This window comes from Schistocerca cancellata, chromosome 9, assembly GCF_023864275.1.
Source record: "Schistocerca cancellata isolate TAMUIC-IGC-003103 chromosome 9, iqSchCanc2.1, whole genome shotgun sequence".
NCBI classification, from domain to species: Eukaryota; Metazoa; Arthropoda; class Insecta; order Orthoptera; family Acrididae; genus Schistocerca; species Schistocerca cancellata.
The window spans coordinates 359,221,343-359,247,259 of record NC_064634.1 but is presented as its reverse complement, the minus strand read 5'-3'; the positions used below and the strand labels follow the sequence as shown (position 1 = coordinate 359,247,259).

The 25,917-nt window shown below is 40.7% G+C and overlaps 1 protein-coding gene across 1 annotated transcript in view; it reads left to right on the top strand.

The window, feature by feature from the left end:
* The window catches only part of LOC126101414 (odorant receptor Or1-like), a 111,801-nt gene that overhangs the window by 67,603 nt on the left and 18,281 nt on the right, over positions 1 to 25,917 (top strand). The window contains exons 4-6 of the mRNA XM_049912076.1: positions 690 to 789; positions 5,382 to 5,495; positions 19,240 to 19,395. Coding sequence (XP_049768033.1) covers positions 690 to 789; positions 5,382 to 5,495; positions 19,240 to 19,395 — 370 coding nt within the window. The remainder of the gene's footprint in view (positions 1 to 689; positions 790 to 5,381; positions 5,496 to 19,239; positions 19,396 to 25,917) is intronic.

Sequence of the window (25,917 nt, the reverse complement as noted above, 5' to 3'; positions counted from 1 at the left end):
TTCAGAATTTAAGCAGTGGCGGTGGTCGAACCTGGACCGAGGACGTTTACATTACTAATCGTAGACACTATTGCTATACCATTGGTGCAATAGTCAATCATTGTACAGCACCATGAATGGGGCGAATGGCGGATACACATATTACAGTGGGGCTTGATAAATGACGTCTGTTATCAAGATCTTTATCGAGGCACTTTCAGAAGTGATCTAAGTTCAATTCTGGTTCTAGACGGACCATTCAGGCCCCACCGAGAAAACTCTCATCTTCTACCAATGGCGTCATTAGATACAGTATGGAGGGGCAGCTCACGGTTCTCCCTATCGTTGTCGGGCTTCTTTACCTTGGAACTGCTAGTAATCTGTCGTGTAGCTCCTCCGTTAGCCTCACGATACTGAGTGCATTCAATACCAGTCCTCCCACTGAGGAAAAATCCCTGGCAGTACCAGGAATCGAAACCGGGTCTCAAGCATGTCAGCCAGCTGCGATGACCACTCAGCTATAGACGCGGACGAAATTATTTGGGACTGAAGTCAGTCTGACAGGCTTTACACAAGCTTATTACATAAATCAAGCATTCGATATCCTGAATAAATCTGCCACTTCAGCGTCGTCATGCCAGACACACTGACATAGGTTCACACACTGAAACTTGTATCAACGCCTCTCCTTTGTTTTTGTTTTTTTTCAGTTGCGTAGGCCTCCTGCAGAAAGTGTTAAGTCGCGCGACGTCAGTGCTTCTCATCTGCAACACGATCTCCATCTGTTTCCAGGTCATCGCTACCGCAGTGGTGAGTGTGAAGTATCTGGCAGTGTCTGGATGCACAATAAACCTCTTACCGCCATACTACTTTAAATGTTAAAAAAACTCGTAAGTTGTAGATATGTTGTCTATAATAAAACTGTTTTCAGTTCTATATATGAAAACATGAACTTCTAGAATGCTCTAGAAGTTATATTGTCCAAATTGATGACTATAATTGTATTAGTAACAATTTTTTACAAACTTATCATTTTTCATTCTTGTAGACATAAAAACATTAAAATAATGCTAAAAGTTATTTTATAAAGTTGAAAAATTTTAAATTGTGGGATTCTGAAATGTGCCACGTGTAAAGGACAGTGTGTGTTTAGCTTTTACGAGATACTGAATTATTTACAAGAAAGTTAAGTGTATTTTTAGAACATATTAGTTTTCTTTTTAATGAACAATAAATTTACGTAAAATATTACACAAATTACATTTAGAAAAGTATTTGAACCAAGTGGCATTTGTTATAACTCAAGTAAAGTGAATCTATAGTGTAAAAAATTTTAGGACCAAAAACTTCTACACTGAAATAAACAATGTGTCAATAGGTTGCGAACTATTTTGGAACAGTATTAAGTTTTTCTTGAATGCTTTAGTGTAACGTGCTAGTCCAACACACGTGAATCCCGTCCTTTCAAACTGGTGGCGAAAAAAGAGATAAGATCACAGTTGTGAGTAAACTGAGGATGTTATCGATAGTTGTGTTTGACTTAGGTATCCCACAATCTTGGTCTGTTATTAGCACAATGAGTTGCGTAACACATAGTTCTTTAATTCAGTCATAAACCCCATCACGATGTCTAGGAAGATAACTTATTTAATATGTTCTGGCAGGTTGTTCAAAAAGTGTGTACTGACACATTTGAATCATTTCTGTACAGATATTAAGTTGTTAAAGTCTTCTTAGAGGTTGGTATATTCATGCTTGTCACTATTTATAGAGAAAAGGGAAATATTTACAAGACAACGAACGTTGATCAATATAAGTATTGTGAAGCAGTTGTCAAAATATCAAGTTTATTTTGTAACTGGTCCCTGCAGGATGTTGAAGACTAACTACAGATATAATTCTTGAATCAGACTTATGTATTACGAAAACACTATTGCTGGAAGATAAGGTTCCGAAAAAAATGATTCTCTAACTCATTAGCAACGGTAACCTGCAAAATGAACAACTATCCTCGTTTTTAAATTACCTTTAGCAGTAATCATGTATACTGCAAGTGTAGCTGCACTTAAGTACTTCATTAATTCTACGGTATATGTTACCAGCTAAGGCTGTGATCCATCTGTACTCCCAGAAACGTTATATATTCTACTTCCGATAAGTATTTAATTGTTTAAATACACTATTTTTATAGTTGGAGGAGTTATGTAAGAAGTTCTGAACTGCTTGTAATGACGTTTGTCAGAATTTAAAGATAATTCATTTGCTTTGAAACAGTTGACTTTTTTAAATATTTCATTAACTGCCTTTTCAATAAGATAACCGATTATGATTAACATTCTCATACTTGTATCACCTGAGAATAGAAAAACTCTTGAGGGACAGGTATGGGTAGTTATTAGCGTCCACAGATGGATAAATATAAAGTAATATAAAATAAACCAGTCCAAAAGAAACAATTTTGTAGTATGGTACACATTTACGAAGGCTTGGAAACACAAATACGAATGAAGAGATAATGCCATGTGTCTCCTACGTCACGTTGTGAGAGCACCTTGATTACATGCCACGTCAACGGCTTGCTTGTCAGTGACACTCTGTATTTTACTAAGCCATTGATAGGACTCCATTAGAGATATTTCCACTGCAGAGTAATATGATACTGCCACTGCTGTTTTCATCTAGGACAAACAAGTCATTAGGTTCTCGCTATTAGATAACGGAGGTAGTCATATAAACTGTTGAGAGTGTCAGTTTTAAGGACTACGTGAAAAAGCAAATTAAGAATTTTCCATCCCACAGTGTTGAATGAGAATCCAGAAATTAAACTTCTGTATGGCTCTTCTAAGCTTGGATGTCTTTAGCCAAATGTGAATAAGTGTTGACATTGTTTGTGCCTCATACAAAATCTTGAGCTGAATTGTTGATGATCACCAACATTGAACTTTTTTTAAATCTCATGTTATGACATTAAAAGAAGGAACATTTTGACAGGGTACATCATGAGGCATTAAGAGAGAGTCCTGTTTGATAATTCTGAAAAGCTTGTGTTTGTGTGAGGAGGAGGGGGGGAGGGATGAGGGGGTAGAAATTGTAGAGAAGACCAAGACTTAACTACAACAGTATGCTGGTTCTATCGGATGCATCTTGTGGTCACTCCACAGAGATAATGAAACTTATCTGGGATAGAAAAGAATACAGAGCGCCATCAAATCAAATTTTTGACTCAACACCAGAACAACAACATATTCATATACAATAAGAATCCTATACTTTTGCTGTGTTACTTTCAAGAAGGATTCTACATTTGTTGAAAATAAAGGAACAGTTTAAAACATACCAGGCAGATGTTTTATTGTATCTCTCAATCATAAGTTCATTTAGCTGATAAATACCATGGAAAAGCAGAAAACTTTCCCTGTACAACGGAATTTCTGATAAGTCACTCTTGACGTTAGACTGTTGGTAATCTTCTCAACTACTAATAATGTGTGGGAATGTAACCTAAAATATACAAAGAAAAATTAAATGCATGGGAACGTGGGTTTCACATTTGCGCGTGGCTACCGAATCAAGTCATATGCACCGACCTAAAGCAAGAACTTTCCATCGTCCTACTCCTTAAATATTTTTGTTCATATGCCATAAGTCAAAGGTTAGTCATAGACAGGCGATAAACAAATGATAATAGAAGGATAAAAAATTCATACTTTTTCTAAAGAAATAATGTCACTGAAGTATCAGAAACGGCATATCTGTATACTTTACAAGGCATTCAGATCCTATGCAGAACACATTTTGATTGATGTGCCTTAGACATACGTGAGAAGCTTGTTATGTTCACAAGTGTAACATGATAAACACAGTTTATAAGATATATTTGTAACAAGAATGTCTTAATTATTTAACTTTACTGCAGAATGATTTAATATATTGATTAAAAAGACGGAGAGTGTTTTGAAACAGTCTTCGTTCAAAAGTAAGAACTGTATGCTGTCATGAAACAAGAGTGAACCTTCAAGAATGCTTGGAACTTACTCTGCTCTGTATTGTATTCCTACAACAATAATTTATATAACCTGACGGAAATGTTTTTGTGTATGTGACTGAAAATGAAACTCTAAAAAATCTTTAACTACTGCGAAATATTGTGACTGAATAAAAGTTTTGTCCTAAGAATCAGACCACTTCAGTTCTATAAATTGCGACTGGAACCTCGTTCTGACAGTTAAAATCCAATTTCTGAACATCTTCTTAAAGTGTGTGTGATATCATGTGTTCGGTGAAGCTGTAACGTATCAGAGCTGAAATGCGCTAGTCATATTACATTATCAAAAGCGTCCACTCTTCCGTTTTGTGTCGTGATTATAAGTAGCTAGGAGTCTACAATTGTGTGAATGCGGCTCTCTGCGTAGAGGATGAACGGGTTATTAATTAGTTGTACTTACGAAACGAAATTACTTAATCAGACAAATTGCTCAAAAGGCAGCAACCGTGTTGCAGTCCCTATTTAACTTTCATCCTTCACACATTCCAACAACTTGCGTAGAAATAAATCTTCAAACATGAATACTGAGATTCAGGCAACTGAAAGAAAAACTCTAGAGACGTGCCTGAAATTTAATACCATATATTCTTAAAATTAGGTATAACAAATTCCTGAAATTTATTAGTCACAATCGCAGTTCGAAATCTGGCAACAATTGGTCGCAATTCTGTGAGTTACAAATGTATCAAGGTGTCCTCTCAAATAACATATTCTGGCAATTGTATTCAGTATCTCCATAAAAATCTCAGAATGTATTAGGTCCACTTCATTACAGGTCTCTCCCTCTTTATATGAAGAGTGGATGTTCTCCATTTTCCAGAGAGCGCAACGCTCTTTTGCAATAGTATGTGGTATTTAATCCCGGGTTGCTCACTGTCACGCAACTTATCATTACGTAAAGTTAAATGTCTTCACATTTTCAATAGATGTCATAGTTCATTTATAAACAGAATAAAACATGAATTTAAATATAGTGGATAACGGGACACAGAAGAGGGAATTGCATATTTGAAAACACTTCAGTTGTAAGCGCTATGAAATGTTACACGTTTACACGTTTACAGGCAACGGAGTTTAATAAATTTACTTATGTAGAGTCGTAACAAACACAGAAATTTTCAAGTAAGCTATCATACCTGAAGTAATTCCTCGATAGTATTTTGTTGCCAGAAAACTAAATATTACAACTTGCTTTCAAGAAGAAGGAATCCAGATTATCAGTGATTACTTCCGTTGTAGCATTAGTCATTACAAATAGGTTTATGTGGTATTATAAAAGAATTGTACGCTGACTATCTCTAAAAAATTAATCTTAATCTTTTTGAGAGCAACGCACATCTAAAGATTGTTGCTTCAGCTGTTGCAGGAGGACGGAGAGGTAATGCAAACCCTCAAGATGTTGATGGGTTCGACGCTTTATGCTTACCAGGTGGCGCTCTTTTGTCTGCTCGGTCAGAGGATCATCAATCAGGTCAGTACCACTCCCCATGAGTGCACCCTGACAAGAGATAGGGCCTATACAGCGTGTCCTGACTGAGCACGTAAGCTGGTGCTTCCAAGACACTCGTTCTATACGAATGAGGTGGTCCATGGAGAGGCAGGATAAACCTTGTGGTAGATGTTGTTGGATCCACTGACGTGACTGCTAAAGATACTCCATGTTCCTACTAATTAATGGATGTCCTAAAACAGCGATTTCGACTCAAATTAATTTGACTATAACAATATGTGTGCAGCAATCAAACAACTCACACATTATAAAACATAAGACTGTAGTCTTCTCGCCTTCTAGTTGTCGCCTTCTCTTACTGTTGGTTACCACGGAAGCATGTTCGCAAAGAAAAAAACTAATTGTACGTAACTGAGTATAGAGCACAGGTTCTAAATCTTAAACAAATATTTTAATTTGTCGATGTATGATACCTAAGGGGAAGGCCGTGTGGGATGATTTGAAGAGAGTAAGAAGTAAACAATTAGGTTGTTTTAGGGCACTAAATTTCATTTTAGCATTCACTAGAATGCTACACAATACCGAGCATTATATTATCTAGAAGAATTTGTTTTATAAAAGGAGAACCACGAGCTGACTTGGCGTCTCACATTGATCATTTCAAAGGCATTTATAAGAAAATACGTGATAGTGGTCCAGTAAACCACAATGAACATTTGATTGTGCGGTTAACGATCTATTCACGTGAAAAATTTATTAAGATTTCCTGTCACCTTATAGAAAAATCCAAATTTCGAAATTATTCCCTAAATGTAATAGGGGAAGTAAGTTATTTTTTAAAAAAAGTTTTACTTAACGTTCATTAAATCATAGCTGGATTCAATCTACAGGCAGTGACATTCTACAATTTAACGCATGCTAGAAGCTTTAAAACGACGTTCCTTCCCATTCATCATTTTGCATCCAACGAGGGAAACCTAATGAATATTGTTCTAAATATTTTTTATTTATTATTAATATGATCATTATTACTTTAAGAACAAACAATGGTTGTTAAAATTACCTAAAGAGTGAACAAAAATTTAAACCTCAGTCGTTATAGAATGAAACTGTCTTGTACATGAAAAAATTTCTGTTCGATTCCATGTATTTTTGATTTTGTTGTGGGCCATACTACTACACTCCTGGAAATTGAAATAAGAACACCGTGAATTCATTGTCCCAGGAAGGGGAAACTTTATTGACACATTCCTGGGGTCAGATACATCACATGATCACACTGACAGAACCACAGGCACATAGACACAGGCAACAGAGCATGCACAATGTCGGCACTAGTACAGTGTATATCCACCTTTCGCAGCAATGCAGGCTGCTATTCTCCCATGGAGACGATCGTAGAGATGCTGCATGTAGTCCTGTGGAACGGCTTGCCATGCCATTTCCACCTGGCGCCTCAGTTGGACCAGCGTTCGTGCTGGACGTGCAGACCGCGTGAGACGACGCTTCATCCAGTCCCAAACATGCTCAATGGGGGACAGATCCGGAGATCTTGCTGGCCAGGGTAGTTGACTTACACCTTCTAGAGCACGTTGGGTGGCACGGGGTATATGCGGACGTGCATTGTCCTGTTGGAACAGCAAGTTCCCTTGCCGGTCTAGGAATGGTAGAACGATGGGTTCGATGACGGTTTGGATGTACCATGCACTATTCAGTGTCCCCTCGACGATCACCAGTGGTGTACGGCCAGTGTAGGAGATCGCTCCCCACACCATGATGCCGGGTGTTGGCCCTGTGTGCCTCGGTCGTATGCAGTCCTGATTGTGGCGCTCACCTGCACGGCGCCAAACACGCATACGACCATCATTGGCACCAAGGCAGAAGCGACTCTCATCGCTGAAGACGACACGTCTCCATTCGTTCCCCCATTCACGCCTGTCGCGACACCACTGGAGGCGGGCTGCACGATGTTGGGGCGTGAGCGGAAGACGGCCTAACGGTGTGCGGGACCGTAGCCCAGCTTCATGGAGACGGTTGCGAATGGTCCTCGCCGATACCCCAGGAGCAACAGTGTCCCTAATTTGCTGGGAAGTGGCGGTGCGGTCCCCTACGGCACTGCGTAGGATCCTACGGTCTTGGCGTGCATCCGTGCGTCGCTGCGGTCCGGTCCCAGGTCGACGGGCACGTGCACCTTCCGCCGACCACTGGCGACAACATCGATGTACTGTGGAGACCTCACGCCCCACGTGTTGAGCAATTCGGCGGTACGTCCACCCGGCCTCCCGCATGCCCACTATACGCCCTCGCTCAAAGTCCGTCAACTGCACATACGGTTCACGTCCACGCTGTCGCGGCATGCTACCAGTGTTAAAGACTGCGATGGAGCTCCGTATGCCACGGCAAACTGGCTGACACTGACGACGGCGGTGCACAAATGCTGCGCAGCTAGCGCCATTCGACGGCCAACACCACGGTTCCTGGTGTGTCCGCTGTGCCGTGCGTGTGATCATTGCTTGTACAGCCCTCTCGCAGTGTCCGGAGCAAGTATTGTGGGTGTGACACACCGGTGTCAATGTGTTCTTTTTTCCATTTCCAGGAGTGTATTTTCAATGTTTTCAATATTTTGGAAGGTGAATAATGACTTTTTAGTAGCCATAAAAAATCTAATTCAGACCCTGTTAAAACCCTGCGTCATACTGACTTTCAAATCATTTTCTTGAAAGAGCGGCCCCCCTTACTCCCTGATACGGGCGCTCCTTACATAGAGAGTTATAATGTCAAAACTTGCCTTTGGGTGGGCATTTTCCTTTTTATTGTTCTTACTCTCATAGAATTAACTTCTTCTGCCTGAGATTCATTTGCCGTTTTAGCAATTTCTACCCTTTATTCTCCTTCCCATTCATTTTTTAGAGTCCATTTCTAACTGCTGTCGCCTTAAATTTTCCTTGACTGGAGCACCTTAACTTCAAATTAGTGCTACAGATGCCCCTACATAAATGCGTAAACGTGCCCCATCGCCATGTTTGAACTAGTTTTGAAACTCCGGTAGAAATTTCGAGGCTTTCAAATTGCACCTTGTAAAATAGAATAACATTTATGTATTTATCTAGTCTCAATTCTGAAACGTATGCTCGCTCCCTGAGAAACAAAATTAACTCACTTTGCACAAAAACACAGATACGTTCTTCGCATCAAGGCTGTGACTCATCTGGTGCCGTGAAGTTTGTGAGAGCCCTCAGTAGATGACAGCACCAATCTTCCACTGTCGGTAGCATTCTGGCAACACTGGTTCCGTGTAAAACTTCTCTGCATAAATGCACTCTGCTCTCCCCTATTTTTACTCAAACAACATGTTATTGTCATTAACGAAATATTCAAATTAGAAAATTTAACTTTCCAGAAGATCCTTGGCAGGCTTTTATAGATACAATTCCATGCCGAAATTTCCGCCCCATAAAACAGAACCATTAGTTATACTAATCTAAGAGGTTATAGCCTCTGGTTAAACAAATTTCCTTCACTGTCTACACTGTATAGCGCTTTTATATTCTTTATTTTTATTTTTGTTTTTATTTTTTGTATTTTATGTGAATATTTAAAGGGTAATAACTTTATAGTCTACCATTTTATAATTTAGGTCAGTCACGGACATTCTGGTTCCTCATGTGTTACTTCTATCGCAACAATATGGTAGTGCCAATTTTCGACATAAGAATGCTCATGACATATGTGTCTATGAATTTTATTCGTGATGCTGAGGTACTTCCATGGCCAATTCTGTCTTTGACTGAACATGTGTGGGACCAGCTAGAATGACAAATTAGTCCAAGTGCCATTTTACAGGACATCGAGGACCAGCTAGTTGTGGTGCAGCTTGTCTCCACGTAGGATACAACTACCTTTAGTGAAAGTCAAATATCTGTTGCTGTGGTGTATTGGTCCCATCGTTAGAACTGACATTCTGGTGATTTTCATTTTAATATTAGTATTACTTCGATGTTTGTGTAAAATTAGACTGCGATTTATACCTCAAAGAAGAACTGTAGAGTAAAGAAGTCGTACTCAGATTCCTGACATCCTCTGGAATAATAACGTCAAATTTCATCTATGAAACAACCACCACGAGAGAACTCAGCAGTTACTACAAAATGGTGACAACTGCTAGAATTCCATCAAAATCTGAACAGCCCCTTCTCTCTAGAGGCGTCTCAACACAGAAAAAACAGTCGTTTGCAACAGTTTGCCCTTAGACAGGATGGGAAACATCTGAGGAAAGAACGCATTATTTGATTTCTGCGTTCCGGCATGTAGAAACTGGTTACTGCTTTTGTCATCAATTGGCGGAACGCCTATTTTTTTAGTTTGAAGGCTCGCTGAACAGCAGTCACTCAGTGCTGATAAAAGTCCGTAATGTGGTCGTATCGCGACCGTCTTCCTTGTTCGGACGTCACAGGCTGCAGTTAGATGACACCAACGGTTATCACATTCGTCCTCAGGTACTAGCCACGTGGACTCTCATTATAGTTTTTCTGTTTGATTACCTTTGACAGCGGCGCGTAACGACTGTCACGATAAAGCATCATCGTTTTAATGCGGCGCGAACAAGTGTTTGGGGCAAGAGCGTTGTAACAGCCTGCAGGATACTGTAAGACATCTTCGATATTGGCATGTGGAAAGAAGACATCGCAACCATCCCCGTTTGTCGCCTCCACGGAATTTTTCTGAGTACTTTGATCTCTCTGATTTCTATTGTTTACCTCGAAAGATTTCCCCTCAACGTATCTACTATGTAGAGGTTTAACTGTCTCTATAGTAACCCATGTTGTGTGGCATTCCTGATACTGTAGGCTGTATTTTGAAGTATATCTTCTCACACACTCCAGATACTCGACATGCAAATTCCTATCCGAGTGAGGTTCCTAACATTAATGGCCAGTGCACGTGGAACGGTTACAATGAAACGTTAAAAACTGGCCCCCTGTGTGTTGATCTGACTGTGTTGCGGTTACAATTCTTCCGTAAGCGAAATCTAAAGTCCCAGATATCTCAGAGATTCTAGTTTTTAACAGACCCTCAAATTCGGCTTCTGATGCTAAGAATTTATCTGTGGCTAATCTCTGTGGCCACTGCGAGGCTGGTTGACCCCAAGACATCCTAATGTGATGCACTGTGTTATGCGGCACCTTTGGTATAATGCAATGTTGCTGCTGCTTTCTGCTTTCTCCAATTATCACTAAACAGTGTGTGTGTAGCTCGTGATCCGATTTGTTTTTATACTGGCATGTCTGTGACGACGTCTCCATATTTACTAATATGTGTGGTGCTGATATGTGCCTTGTAAGGGTATAGCACTTTGTATAATGGTTAGTATTCAATTCATTATGACAAATTACAATGAACAGTCAACACTAATGGACAATTGTTTATTAATGTGTCACTTTTCGCCATGCTATTTCAGTGGGACGTTACAGCATTGGATTTCATGTTGCCATGTTATTTTAATAAGTTAATGCAGTATGCATAAGCATTTGTTGTTAACCTGACTTATCTTGTTGCTAATCAGTGATTGATTGAATGAGCTAATGATATAATTTGACGAATGTCCTCCTCGATAGCTGAGTGGTCAGTGTGACGGACTGCCGTCCTACGGGCCCGGGTTAGATTCCCGGCTGGGTCGGAGACTTTCTCCGCTCAGGGACTGGGTGCTGTGTTGTCTTCATCATCATTTCATCCCCATCCGGGGCGCATGTCGCTCAATGTGGCGTCGGATGTAATAAGACCTGCACCAAGGCGGCTGGACCTGCCCCGCAAGGGGCCTCGCGGCCAGTGACGCCAAACGCTCATTTCCATTTGACTAATGCAGTGTAATTAAGTGATGCTAACTTTAATTTCCTGAATGCCATTTTCCATACATAAATGTAAACAAATTTTGTAAACATGGACTCAAATGAGAATTTTATTAATCAATTGAGGTTCTGCACCGATAAGGACATAGTTTTGACTAATTACTGTAATTTTATAATTTAAAATTTTTCTCCTTTTTGTCTTTCTATATATTTTTAAACTTTAATATTCAAATCTAATGTCGCCATTATATTTTATCGTATTAAAGTGTTGTTTCGGTGGCGATATGTAAGGGTACCGCACCCTTACGTAGTGTCGATCATACACTCTATGCAGCGATCATAAACTAATGCAAAGACTGCAATGCAGTCAACAATGTGCGGGTGGGGGAGCGAGATTCGAGTGTTGGAGTCCGTGAGTGGAAGTCGGGTGTGCGAGAGGCTAGAAACGGTTGCTCGCTGACGTGGCCAGAGATGAGTGGCAGAATATAGGCGTAATGGCACACAGTATGGGATTTCTGTTGAGTGTTTATAAATGTTGGTTTACAAAAGGGTGTTTTAATTAATAAAATCCAGTATTTGTCAAAAGAGATATTATCATTTAGTAGTTTTCCTTGGATTTCACAAGAACAGAAGTGCATGACAATGAGTTTCACGAAAAGGAGCTACTGCCTATTATGCTAAACTAATTAAATGTAACTTCATCTTCAGCGTATGCCAATAGTAAACTTCGGTTCGAAACTGGGCGGGGGTTATAACCTTTATTCCCATCTGGCAAAGTAAATCGGCACCCAGTATGGCCCATGTCTCTTCCACTAGTACAAAAGTCCATCGGTAATTCTGCTGGAACTCTGAATCTACTTCCATTTCACACTTCCCGTATGTTGCTTATGGTGACTTATTCGCTGTCATGAAGCGCATTTGCGAAGTTTTGGCTGCAGTTCTATCGTCTCTGATTGGCAGTGCAGTGACGTCTGACCCTGAATGAAGCGCACCCCCCCCCCCCCCCCACACACACACACACAAATCTTCAAAGTATAATCTTTGTGGCGTGACAAGTAAATCACCGTGCGAATTTCCTCACCGTGATCACTTCTCTGCTGAAGGTTTTCCTGTTGGTTACTGCAACCTGCCACACCTGCTGCCGGCCACTGTAGCCATTTGGGTATGCACATGATTTGAAGCATCTTGCTGCTCTGACGCTGAACCATCAGTAATACCAACAAATCTGTTCCTATTACGTATTTCTGGCAGCTCCGATGTTGCCACTTGTTCCTCGCCTGGGCAAGTTCTTGTTTTGCAATAATATTGACACTTGACGTGTAGTGCATCTGTACGCACGTATAGTTGTTTAGTGATATCAGCATTCTGGCTTTCCGTATGGTTGTGGTCTCGTGCTGTGCGCAACCGTCTGTGACCACTTTCACGTTTGCTGTACGTGTACTGTCAAATGTTGCGTAAGTTTTGTCTGCCAACGTTATAATAATATGGACGTCGTCTTTATCACAGGTCATTATCGCTGTCTTGACTGTCCCCGGCAGCTGCACAAGCCGTGTGTGGTGTAGCGTCGCGTCTGGTAACTCTGCTTCTCTGAGGATGCTCCGTAGGTACGTCCAATATTCGGCGGGTGTTCTGTCTTCCATTTGCTCGATCGTCTGCACCTGTCGGATACGACGATCTAGAGGTTTACACATCCTGTCGATCAACAATTTCTTCAAGCACGTATATTGCCATTCTGCTGGGGGCTTAAGTATGATGTGCGCGGTCATAGCAGCCGCCCTGGCGTTTAGTGCTTTCACTGCCATTGCAAACTTCACGCGTTCTTTGGCTATCTGATTGTCTTCAAATGCTAGCTCAAGCATCGCCCACTAAAGTTCCAGTTTGTCCGGCAGGAACTGAGGCGTCCGCGCCTTCAACTTCTGTTTGCTTGTCGCTGTACATCTACTGCTGACTGCTATACTTCGGCTCGCCACAGAACCCTCCCGTTACTCTAGTACCAATTTCAGCTCCTCAGTCTCTCTCTGCAACCTGTCTCGAAGATCTGCGGTCTGCCAACTGGTTTTTCTTATACGTGCTCGTCGTCCCATGACGCGATGATATTCACGCCATTTATGTGGGGCTCCCAAAACCGGATTACGTAAACCGATTTCCCAGTAGCGCTTCTGGGTGGTCATGTAAACATTTCAAAAGCTGTTGTGGAAAACTGCTTCTAGCTGCCGATTTTCTAATTCGGCAGTCGAGTTTCGCTCCCATGTAAACGCAGCCGGTTTTGAAACGTGCTTGGCCTGTCAGGTTTCATCTTGTTTTTAAAAATATTTTTGCTAATATGGACGGAGTGGCTTTTTGTACAGTGAACAATAATAACAAATATTAGACTAAAGCTGTTTACGCCTCGTCTAAATGAAGAAAAACCGTGATTGCGCTGACTAAATCAGAAACTGTACCAGATGTTACCCAGGCGCTGTATTTAACTGGGCTAGCAAATCCACTTTAGACCTTAAAATGTAAACACGACAGCGAAAAACGGTTTTCGGAATTCGGTTTTTGTCTTTCGGAAGATGTGTCGCGTGTGGACGTAGTGTTTGTTTGGCACTGCATGTCTGTTCGCCTATCTATGGTTGCTGGCGGGGTCACTATTTTGTAAGTAGCCTGACTACTTATATGTCGTATCCAAATAATTACCACGCATCAGGATTGCTATAAACTTTGTAATCAATCTTAGGCATCATCTGTCAAAAGAAAACTCAAAATAACAAGAACCAAAGAACAGTAACAAAATCAAAGGAAAAATGATCTTCCAACTGGGTCTCTTTCAGAGATTAAAAACCAACTTTCACTGAGCGCACATCGCTTTGGCAGCGATGGCTCCCACGATATTCGTTATTCCACATTAAACGAAAATGTTTTACTGCAAATGATTCTTCAAATTAATAGTCACACTGTAATACTTCCACTAGAACATCTTCAAGCTACTAATGAGAAATAAGATAACTGCTGTAATGTATTTCATATATATTCTTCCAGCAATTATTACAAGCACCATGCTTCGTGTTCCATATCCATCCTTAAATTTTTCAAATAATGCAAATTCAACAGCAGTTGCAATAAGTCTTGGCCTAGCGCAATAGAAATGCATTACGTCATCCAAGCAGTTACGCAAACGCAAAATGAACTACAAGTAAATAAATTTCATATTGTTTTCATAATAGCAGTGGTATTCCGAAACTCTATATTGGCAGGAGTACAGTCGCTCCGTCGTCACCCCATGAGCAATTCTGGCCAGGCACAACACCTCCCCCAGTAATTTTCAAATACTGCATGGCACCATTAAAAGATCTCTTTCTACAACAGTTTTGTATCAAATTAGCACAAGAAAAATAACCATACTTGTTATTTCGTCCGGTCGCCCAGCAATATATTTCATACATTCTCCTGTCTTTATCATTTATAGCTGAGGTGAAATTAACGTAGTTACAGTCATCATATGCGAACTGAGTTGTCTGCAACTATGAAAACGCTACTTTTTTTTAGCAATTTACTAACAATGGCTGTATCCCTTAAGTATCTGTGTTCTGATTATGGTTATCTGCAATGAACTTCCAGCTGCAACCCAACTTGTGTGAAGGATAATCGTGGCGATGTGAATCGTTTTAGAACCAGCTGCAAGTAGCGAAGAAAATTCGATCGCCTTATACAGTCAAGACTGACAGTGGAAACAATGCACTGGTGTCCAAAATTAAAACAAATCCCTGTTTGCCAAATGATTCAAATGGCTCTAAGCAGTATGGGACTTAACATCTGAGGTGATCAGACCCCTAGACTTGGAACTACTTAAGCCTAACTAACCTAAGGATATCACACACATCCATGGCCGAGGCAGGATTCGAACCTGCGACCATAGCAGCAGTTAGGTTCCGGAGTGAAGAGCCTAGAACCGCTCGGCCACCGCGGCCAGCTGCTGTTTCCCCTTCCTGCGTCTAATTCACGATATAATCATACAAACTGTCAACAGAAGTCCATAGGACCGTGTTCTGGACGGCAGATGGCATTCCGGTCAACGGACAACCACGCGAACGATGAAGGCAGGATGCCTATCAAAAGTAGAAATGTTAACTGGGCAGTCCCAAGTTCACATTCGTTGTGTACACGGTCAGAGACTGTGCAGTGTGGCACAGAGGAGACGCCTACCAGACTCCGTTGTGGAGGCCCAGAGGAAGAAGGAACAGAATAGTCACTAAATGATATGACCCGATGGCTTAATGTGAATCGTTCTGTTGTTTCTTGGATGTGGTGACAAGGAGACCAAAGCTATACCTTGAGAACCAGGGCAGGGCCGACCACGTGTGACATCAGAAACAGAGGACCGTTATTTGGCTGTAAGGGCACGACGGTACCACCATAGTACTGCACAGCAACTGGCATACGAACTCGCAGCGTCCACTGGGCGTGTGTTGCATCGAGGCAAACGGTGTACAGAAGATTTCAGCAGAGTAGCCTTTATTGTCGAAAACCTGCTGTATGTGTAGCTCTCACGCGTCTTCACAGAAGGGAACGTCTAGGGTGGAGTCATCAATATGCCACCTCGACAAACGAAGATGTCCTTTTCACAGATCACTCCCTATTTGCTCTGGAGCGTGACCTCCGACCGGATTCGAATCTGGAGGGAACGTGGAACTCGATTTCGGGACCCAAACATTCTGGAAAGAGACCGATATCGAGAAGGGCTCCTAATGGTGTGGGCAGAGACTATGTTAACCACACGAACACCTCTTCACGAAATTGTACGGGTGAATCGGGAAGGTTTAACGGTTACCAGGTATCGTGACGAGATATTGGGACTTCAGGTGCAGTTCCAGAATGAGATTTTCACTCTGCATGGGAGTGTGCACTGAGATGAAACTTCCTGGCAGATTGAAACTGTGTGCCCGACCGAGACTCGAACTCGGGACCTTTGCCTTTTTCGGGCAAGTGCTCTACCATTTGAGCTGCCCAAGCATGACTCTCGCCCCGTCCTCACAGCTTCACTTCTGCCAGTATCTCGTCTCCCATCTTCCAAACATCACAGAAGCTCTCTTGCGAACTTTGCAGAATTAGCACTCCTGGAAGAAAGGATATTGTGGAGACATGGCTTAGCCACAGCCTGGGGGATGTTTCCAGAATGAGATTTTCACTCTGCAGCGGAGTGTGCTCTGATATGAAACTTCCTGGCAGATTAAAACTGTGAGGACGGGGCGTGAGTCTTGCTTGGTTAGCTCAGATGGTAGAGCACTTGCCCGCGAAAGGCAAAGGTCCCGAGTTCGAGTCTCGGTCCGGCACACAGTTTTAATCTGCCAGAAAGTTTCATGTGCAGTTGTTGCGAGATACTGTGGGCCAGACTTTTATTGATCGTCGATAATGCGCGACCTCATAGAGCATGTGTGGTCGATGTTTTCTTGGAAACGGAAGATACTGCATGAATGGCGTGGTTGCTCGCTCTCCCGATTTGAGTCCCATGGGGCATGTCTGGGATGCACTTGGGAGACCGGCTGCATCACGTCAGCTTCCACCAACCACTCTCCAAGACTTGTGAGCAGCTCTGTATGAAGAGTGCATCAACACGAGACTGATGACATCACTTACAGCATCCCCCGTCATTGTCATGCCTGTATTGCAGCCATACATAATAACCTATGCTGAGCACATCAACCAGTTGTCGAAATGTGTTTTCAAATCTGTTAACCCGAAAAAAAACGAAGAACATTTTTGCCTATCGTTGTGCATGCTGCAGTTGTTTCCGTCCTGTGTTCTTTACATTGTTTCTACACTCCTGGAAATGGAAAAAAGAACACATTGACACCGGTGTGTCAGACCCACCATACTTGCTCCGGACACTGCGAGAGGGCTGTACAAGCAATGATCACACGCACGGCACAGCGGACACACCAGGAACCGCGGTGTTGGCCGTCGAATGGCGCTAGCTGCGCAGCATTTGTGCACCGCCGCCGTCAGTGTCAGCCAGTTTGCCGTGGCATACGGAGCTCCATCGCAGTCTTTAACACTGGTAGCATGCCGCGACAGCGTGGACGTGAACTGTATGTGCAGTTGACGGACTTTGAGCGAGGGCGTATAGTGGGCATGCGGGAGGCCGGGTGGACGTACCGCCGAATTGCTCAACACGTGGGGCGTGAGGTCTCCACAGTACATCGATGTTGTCGCCAGTGGTCGGCGGAAGGTGCACGTGCCCGTCGACCTGGGACCGGACCGCAGCGACGCACGGATGCACGCCAAGACCGTAGGATCCTACGCAGTGCCGTAGGGGACCGCACCGCCACTTCCCAGCAAATTAGGGACACTGTTGCTCCTGGGGTATCGGCGAGGACCATTCGCAACCGTCTCCATGAAGCTGGGCTACGGTCCCGCACACCGTTAGGCCGTCTTCCGCTCACGCCCCAACATCGTGCAGCCCGCCTCCAGTGGTGTCGCGACAGGCGTGAATGGAGGGACGAATGGAGACGTGTCGTCTTCAGCGATGAGAGTCGCTTCTGCCTTGGTGCCAATGATGGTCGTATGCGTGTTTGGCGCCGTGCAGGTGAGCGCCACAATCAGGACTGCATACGACCGAGGCACACAGGGCCAACACCCGGCTTCATGGTGTGGGGAGCGATCTCCTACACTGGCCGTACACCACTGGTGATCGTCGAGGGGACACTGAATAGTGCACGGTACATCCAAACCGTCATCGAACCCATCGTTCTACCATTCCTAGACCGGCAAGGGAACTTACTGTTCCAACAGGACAATGCACGTCCGCATGTATCCCGTGCCACCCAAAGTGCTCTAGAAGGTGTAAGTCAACTACCCTCGCCAGCAAGATCTCCGGATCTGTCCCCCATTGAGCATGTTTGGGACTGGATGAAGCGTCGTCTCACGCGGTCTGCACGTCCAGCACGAACGCTGGTCCAACTGAGGCGCCAGGTGGAAATGGCATGGCAAGCCGTTCCACAGGACTACATGCAGCATCTCTACGATCGTCTCCATGGGAGAATAGCAGCCTGCATTGCTGCGAAAGGTGGATATACACTGTACTAGTGCCGACATTGTGCATGCTCTGTTGCCTGTGTCTATGTGCCTGTGGTTCTGTCAGTGTGGTCATGTGATGTATCTGACCGCAGGAATGTGTCAATAAAGTTTCCCCTTCCTGGGACAATGAATTCACGGTGTTCTTATTTCAATTTCTAGGAGTGTACTTTACTGTCAATAATTTACACGGTATTGTGGCAAAATAAACGCAACCTTGCAAAATTTCCATTTCTTACTTTAATTTTGGACATCAGTGTATTTCATATTTCTCCTATGTTTGTCATTTATAACGGAGGTAAAATTAACGTAATAACGATCATCATAGGCGAACGGAGTTGTCTGCCACTATGAATCCACTACTTTTTCTTTTAGAATTTTATTAAAGTGGCTGTTTCCTTTGAGTATCAGGGTTCTGCTTATGATTATCTGCAGTGAATTATTGGCTGGAACTGTGCTTGACGATACGAATCGTTTTGGAACCATCTGCAATTACGGAAGAAAACTGGATTGCCTTACAGAGTCAAGACTGACATTGGAAATAATAATTAATTTTGCCACAGACGGGACACATGGTGAAGAGGTTTCCCTTCGCACCTCTTAAACCGAGCCTCTCCATCAAGCATGGAGCTATGGTATAGCTGCATGTATGCGGTTTAAAGGTTTATAACTTACCACTTATCTCTATTCAAGAATTCCTCTATGGTACAGAATGAGCTATTAATGAGAAATCTATGTATTTGAAAACAATATTTTATTTCAATGGGCAGATTGTCAAAGTGTTTTATAGCTGAGTACTGCAATTCTTTCTGTGCCAAATTTAGTATCACCACAGGGAAGTGCAGACCAGTTTTCTTTGTTTGCAGAGTGAGCAGTTGCCGCGGTCAGTCTTCAGTGGCGACTGGCCCGAGGCAGACGTCCGCTCCTGGCGTATGGTCCTCCTGCTCAGCTTGGGTTCCTCGAGGGCTCTCAAGCTCAAGATAGGTGGGCTCTACGTGCTGTCCAGGGAGACCCTGTTGCAGGTGCGTGTCACTGAACATAGTGACTTATCTGTCACCGTACAGCTGTGTTATAAAGACAGGTTTGCATCAGGGGGTCTCTGTGGAAGTGACTGTTTACAATGTTCTTATGTTCTTATCATCACCATAGTACGTAATTCAAACTGTCGTGAGGGATTTCATAACTGGCGCCATATCACAGGAACCACGACCAAATTTGTTGTAATAAATGAAGAAACACCGTCTTGCTCACAATTTCTTTTTCTTAATGACTTCTAGCTTCGATCAGGCTTGCGATTTATCTTCGAGTCTGTCGTCTCAAGGTACAGTTTGTCAACAGTTTTATATCCTGTCGCACTCAGTTTCCAACAGCCCCTACATCTGAGTAAATGATACTCACGTCCGAAATGACACGAGATTTCTTGATATACTGTAGAGCTTGACACACTATCACGTCCGCTCAAAGAACTATGTAACATTTGACTCGCATGGGTCGAGAGCAAGCGATATGCTAGATACTATGAACTAGCTACACCAACAAGCTACAGCTCAGCTTAAAGTTTAACGATTTCCTGAAACACAGGAGAAAACACCATTAAATCCTACGTCTATATAAACTCTTACTGTATTTGGATTAATTTGCAATAAGAATTCTCATACTGTATGTATAGATATACGAGGAGGATTCAAATAAAAACCTTAAAAGTTCCATAAAATTTCGAAAATTTGTGTGATACATTTGTTAGGTTACTGTAGTGTTCTTTGAGGTAGAGAAAGTGACCGACAGATAGCATAGTAATGCTACAATACAGGAGAAGGCAGCAGCGTCTACAACAAGATGGCCGCCCTGCGGTCAACACGCACCACGATTCGGCAGTGATCTGTATTGCGTTCTTTGTGTAGCGAAAGTGTCAAATTAATCGAGATTCATAGCAGAATGACAGCGCAGTTCGGTGATTTGTGTTTTTCGTTGCAGCAAGTGTATGAGTGGTGTGGCAAGTTTGAAAGCTGTGTAACTTTTGTGGAAGGTGCCTCAACACCAGGGTAGGCTCACCTCATAGTGACGGTTGAGAAATTGCGCTAGTGGAAGAACTTGTAAAGGAGAACAGTGGCATCCCTTTGAACGAAATCATCTTCCACAACCTTCATAAACAGTTCGGTAGCCATTGTGGCATCAAGGAATAGCGCACCGATTATTCCGTGACTGGACAGTTCACACCACATAGACACTTGTCGAGGGTGAAGAGACTTCTCGATCACGTGAAGCCAGTATGAAAAAAACTATCTAGGAACTGGCACAGAGAGTGGTTTCTTGTTTTGCATAATGAATAAGCTTATGTTGGCATGATTTAATATTATTTAATCTCATCCATTAAGTACCCATTGTGTAAACAAAGTGAAGTGCAGAACTCTGTTTTTCATTTACCTTCATATCATTATCACTGTTTGGACTTCAACATCCTGCTAACAAAAGAGATCTAAGTATCCCAGTGACCTTACGTATATATTCAGTGATAATGAGACAACTGAAAAATAGGAAATGGTTCTTTTCTTTATGATCTTTTTGACTGCAAAATTCTGTATTTAGACCCATTCTCTATCATCATCAATTTTTGTACTATCATGGTAAAGAAGGCACTAAACTGACTATGTTGACCCTTTATGTCTTTAATTGAGGACAAAACTGCTTTGAGTACTCCATTAGTTTGGTAGCTAAATTTATTTTCTAAACCATTTTTCTGTGTGATTCATTTAAAATGAAGAATTCTTTAGCTTCCATACATAAAGAAGGCATTGTTTATATCTTGTATGAAGCTGTCTTTGTGTTTGTAGTATGAGTATTCAGCTTTGTCAAGGATTCCACATCCCACAGCCTCATTTGGAACAACCTGCCTAATGTGTTGTACAGCATTATTGAATTTTGCTGTTAATTCTTCACTTTTAATGCCACAGAGGTGACCTTTTTATGTTGCCTATGGTTACCAACAATATATTCTGCTTCACACTTGTGAAGCTTTGTTACTATCTATTTCAATTGCTGATACTGATACAGCATAATGGTACTTATTCCTCCTTTATCACTAGGTATAAAAATAATACACTAATATACCTATAAAAGAAACAATTGATTTTATTAAAAATAACTTATTACAACATAAAATTGTGGACACAGAAGAAGGTACAGAGTTCATCGATCTACTAGAACACACATTAGCTTTTAACTACTTCTCTTTCAATGGTAAAATCTATTTTCGAAAAGATGGCCTGGCAATGGGTAATTCCATAGCCGGTACCATAGCAGATATCTTTGTTAATCACATTGAACTACAATTGCTAATCGTATCTTTTTTTGATGTCCGTTTTGTACTTTGCCATAGCAGTATCAGGCATCTGGTCCCCACCAATCACCATACACTTTCATTAGCATCCTGTTGCCAATATTAGAATCTATACTATGTCCAACCTGACACAGACAACGTCTTGTGAACAGATTTTAGAAGAAAACGTAATTTTAAGCTCATTATAAACCTATAATTTTGTCCTTTTGTGATGTATAATTTTGTCATAATGATGTACACTATGCTAATATTGACAAAGGCGTCAAATTCCTCCAATTATAACTTTATTACAGCACCACAGATTGTCACAGTGAGAATAAGACGCTATTTTCGTGGCAACCGCCGACATATCTATGGAAACACTGTTTTCGTGACCAAATTGTCACCGGTTGAGATATCTTTCGCAGTACACAATAATCCCTGATCATCTGATGCCTGCGTCAATGGGCTAGGACGCCGTTTCCACGGCAACTATCGGTGCACTTTAGTAACATCGTTCGGCTGTTATTACTGAAATGTTGGTGTGGTTCCACCATAGTTGAGTTATTTTCTGTGGCACTGACATCAGAAGAGAGCAAAATTAACCGTATTTCTATGGCAAGCATAACCATAACATATGACGTATCTCCCCCTAGTACAATCTTTGACAGTACCACTAACGTCCACAGGAGAACAGGACACCATTTCCATGGTAACCCTCGATTATCCACGTAAACGCTGGGGCAACGACAATCTTTGGTGCAGATTTTGTAGTTCTGAGTTTAGAGGGCAGCATACTCTAAGCCTTATTTCATACTAATGAACCAGTTTAATATTATAATTATATTCATTGACGCATAATGATCGATAATTGACGTTACGATGTGTTCCAACTGTAAATGTTCCTTTGTAGTTATGTATTAAGTTATCTAATCATGAACGTGTTTTCTGATTGGATACTTATGATGTCATACTCAGAACGTTGGGTGTGACCAGCCATATTGATACCCATTCCCTCCATGCACAGTAAGCACTTACACGAGCATCGAGGGTCGACGGAACTCATCTAGACGTGTCCATCCACTGCTCTGGGTAAAATTTGTTACTATTTAGCTTATTTTTATATGCTTATTATAACATCTATTCTACTTTGGCAATGTATCTTTAGTGTCTGATGATGACTCCTTCATAGAGTCGAAACCGGCCACTCACTCCAATAAAAAAATGTTTTAACAAGATTGAGACCAATACTATTTTAAATTTTAATTTTAACTGCTTTTAAACTCGCTGACTGTTTTCAACAATCTTATACCAAGAATTCTCACAATGAGCAGAGTCACTATCAGTCACCATAACAATACCCATGGGTGAAATTGCTGTAATTTGTTAAGTGTTAGAATCACACATCTGCCTCAATAAATAGGCTGTTAAGTTATTACTTTCAGGATAAGTGTGACGAAAATTGATGACGAACATTATGCCATGTCACTGTCCACTTCAACGTTAATTTGTCCTACTATTAAGAGATCAAATTCTCTCGATTTTAGTGTTAAATGTGGTAGATATAGTAAAGCAGCTAGCAAAGAGAATTTAAAGTTCATTGCTACAATATGCCCTGTATGACACAGACAGTGTTTCTTCGGTTACTTTACATGTCTTCTTCAGCAACGCTACATTTATGTAACTGTTGAGTGAAATCAGGACTGCAGCTGTCTATTAATTAAAAGATAATTACTTTGAAAGTGTTTATTAATTCTGTAAATGGTATTCCACATAACGAAATATGAAGACCCAAATGAGGAAATAATGTATATAGTGCTATTGTATGTCCTGTCTAAAAGCACAAGCACTGTGTGATAATGATCTGATCATCACTAAATGAAGCAGGGCTTTTTTTGTAATCTGCTGCTCAAACTCTGTTATGTGAGATTTCTGATTATACTGTAGATTTATATAACTTCAGCAGAGTTTCTGGTACACATTAATGATTTAATTGTTAAAAGGCATAATTAGGTGACACATTTCTGCTGAAGTCTCCAGACACGAAACAGAATTAGCAGCTAGAGTGTTGAGAGCACTTAGAATAATACTGCAATTAATTGCACCAAACTGAATGATATTCGCATTCAATAACTTACCACAGCTATAGAGTATATGGTCTGCTCATGACCAGGAATCTCTCATAAGTATGTAAATATACTGTAATAAGAACCACTGAACACAGTTTTAATATGTGTGATGGATATTGTTCAAACTATGTGTGAACAAAAGCCACTAATAATTCATAACATAGCATTTTACTACCAAGAGGAGAAGTTTACCACACCTCATACAGTTCAGAAGTACCTACGTTTATTACCATTACAACAGTCTAGTTATTTTATTTTACAGACCTCACCTGAATGGCCTTTAAAAAAGGGCAGTTTTAAGACTACATCATAGAAAAACTCACTGAATCTTCAGATATAATATGGTATTAGTTTCCCTGAGTTTATTTTTCAGGAGCAAAGCCGTAAATCAGTCACACATTAAAATAAAAATTTCTCCCTCATTAGTATATTAACGTAATCTTTTTCAGAAACAAAAATGTAATGACTGCAGAATGCTGTTAGCCATTGCCTTGTTTCCATTAAAAGCCTGTATTAGTAATTATACATTTAGAACAGTTTAGTTCTCTTACTGTTCAAGTAGGTGAGTCAAGTTCAGAATGAATAATTAAAGCGTTGTTTAAGTATTATTTTGATTATCTTTATGAAAACGGGAAAAATAGTAGCAGAAAATATTTGCTGTAAATAAATTAAGTTATTTGTGAATAAATTCACCAGGAATCGTTCCTTCATTATAAAGAAAGTGTTATCTACATTTCACGAAGAAAACAACTTTTGTTTTAAAAAAATAACTGATCTTCAAAAATTCAGAGACAGCTTTACATACACAGACAGCAGAAAAATGTAAGTATGTATTTGAATATGCTACTAGATACTTTAGAATATAAAAGGGATTTGTAATTATGAGGATAATAAAGCAGTTTAAATTTTTGAATATTCTTAAATTATGTGATATTAACTTCTAAAATGCCAATAGATACGAAATTTAAAAATTGTTAATATGACATATTAACTTCTCATGAAAAATGGACTAAACAGGTGACCTCAAACAGCGAAGTAATATTAAATATAAAAGACAGAGAACTGAGAGTTAAATTGTTGAGAAGATATGAACCAAATTATAGATAAAAGATGTAAAAAAATAGTAAAGAAGTATCTGAGAAAGCTATTATGAAATCTGGGAAGTGATACTGAGTGCCTTACAATCTAGGATAAAGTTCAATTGTATCTACCTCTTATTAAAGTTAATGAAAGTGACTGAGTGAAACAATTATAAAGCAATTGATCTAATTCATAACTATTGTTTTGGACTTGACTATAATGGAAAATATTTCAGCAGAATTTTGAGAATTGCACAGATGATCTGTGGATTGAAACAATAATATTTACAATTAAGCCACTGACATCATAGTCGCAGTTGTGAGAGCTGCCTACACAGACACCACTGTGTAATTTACTGTTATATACATTTATATAAGTACAATAGAGGCAAGCTTGTAAATTCCTATTTATATACAAATATATAAGTAATAATAATAATGCTGATAACTTTTGCCTTTTTTATTCCAGTAATTTGTTGTTTTACAGATCCTGAACGTTTCATACAGTTTGCTGAACTTCATATACCAAACAAAGTCGGATCAAAGTCTCACTAACCGGGAATGACGACGATATGCATGAGGTCACGTTTATTATACATTCAGCCTACTATATATTTTTTGTAAATAGATGAACTATTACTAATCAATGTGACACATTGATTTCTCAGTATCATTTACTTAAAAATGCTTCTAAGCATAAAAATATTAAACCCTGTAAATTATCCAATATTATGAACTTTTCTCAATGTAACTGAATTTAAAAAATCGATTGCACACACCCACTCCTCATTCCACTCACACTCACACATACACACACATTCATGGCTCAGCTATCCTAGGCACTGCAAAGTAAAACATGTAAAATGATAGGTCTTCTTCAATATATTGTGTTATTACTCCTCTTTATTTTTGTTGCTTTAAAAATAAAATCTGTTGATACTAAAAATTTGCATCTTCTAATAACAAATCGATGTGTGTTTATAAAAGTTTTATGCATATTGTATCACAGCTACATGATGA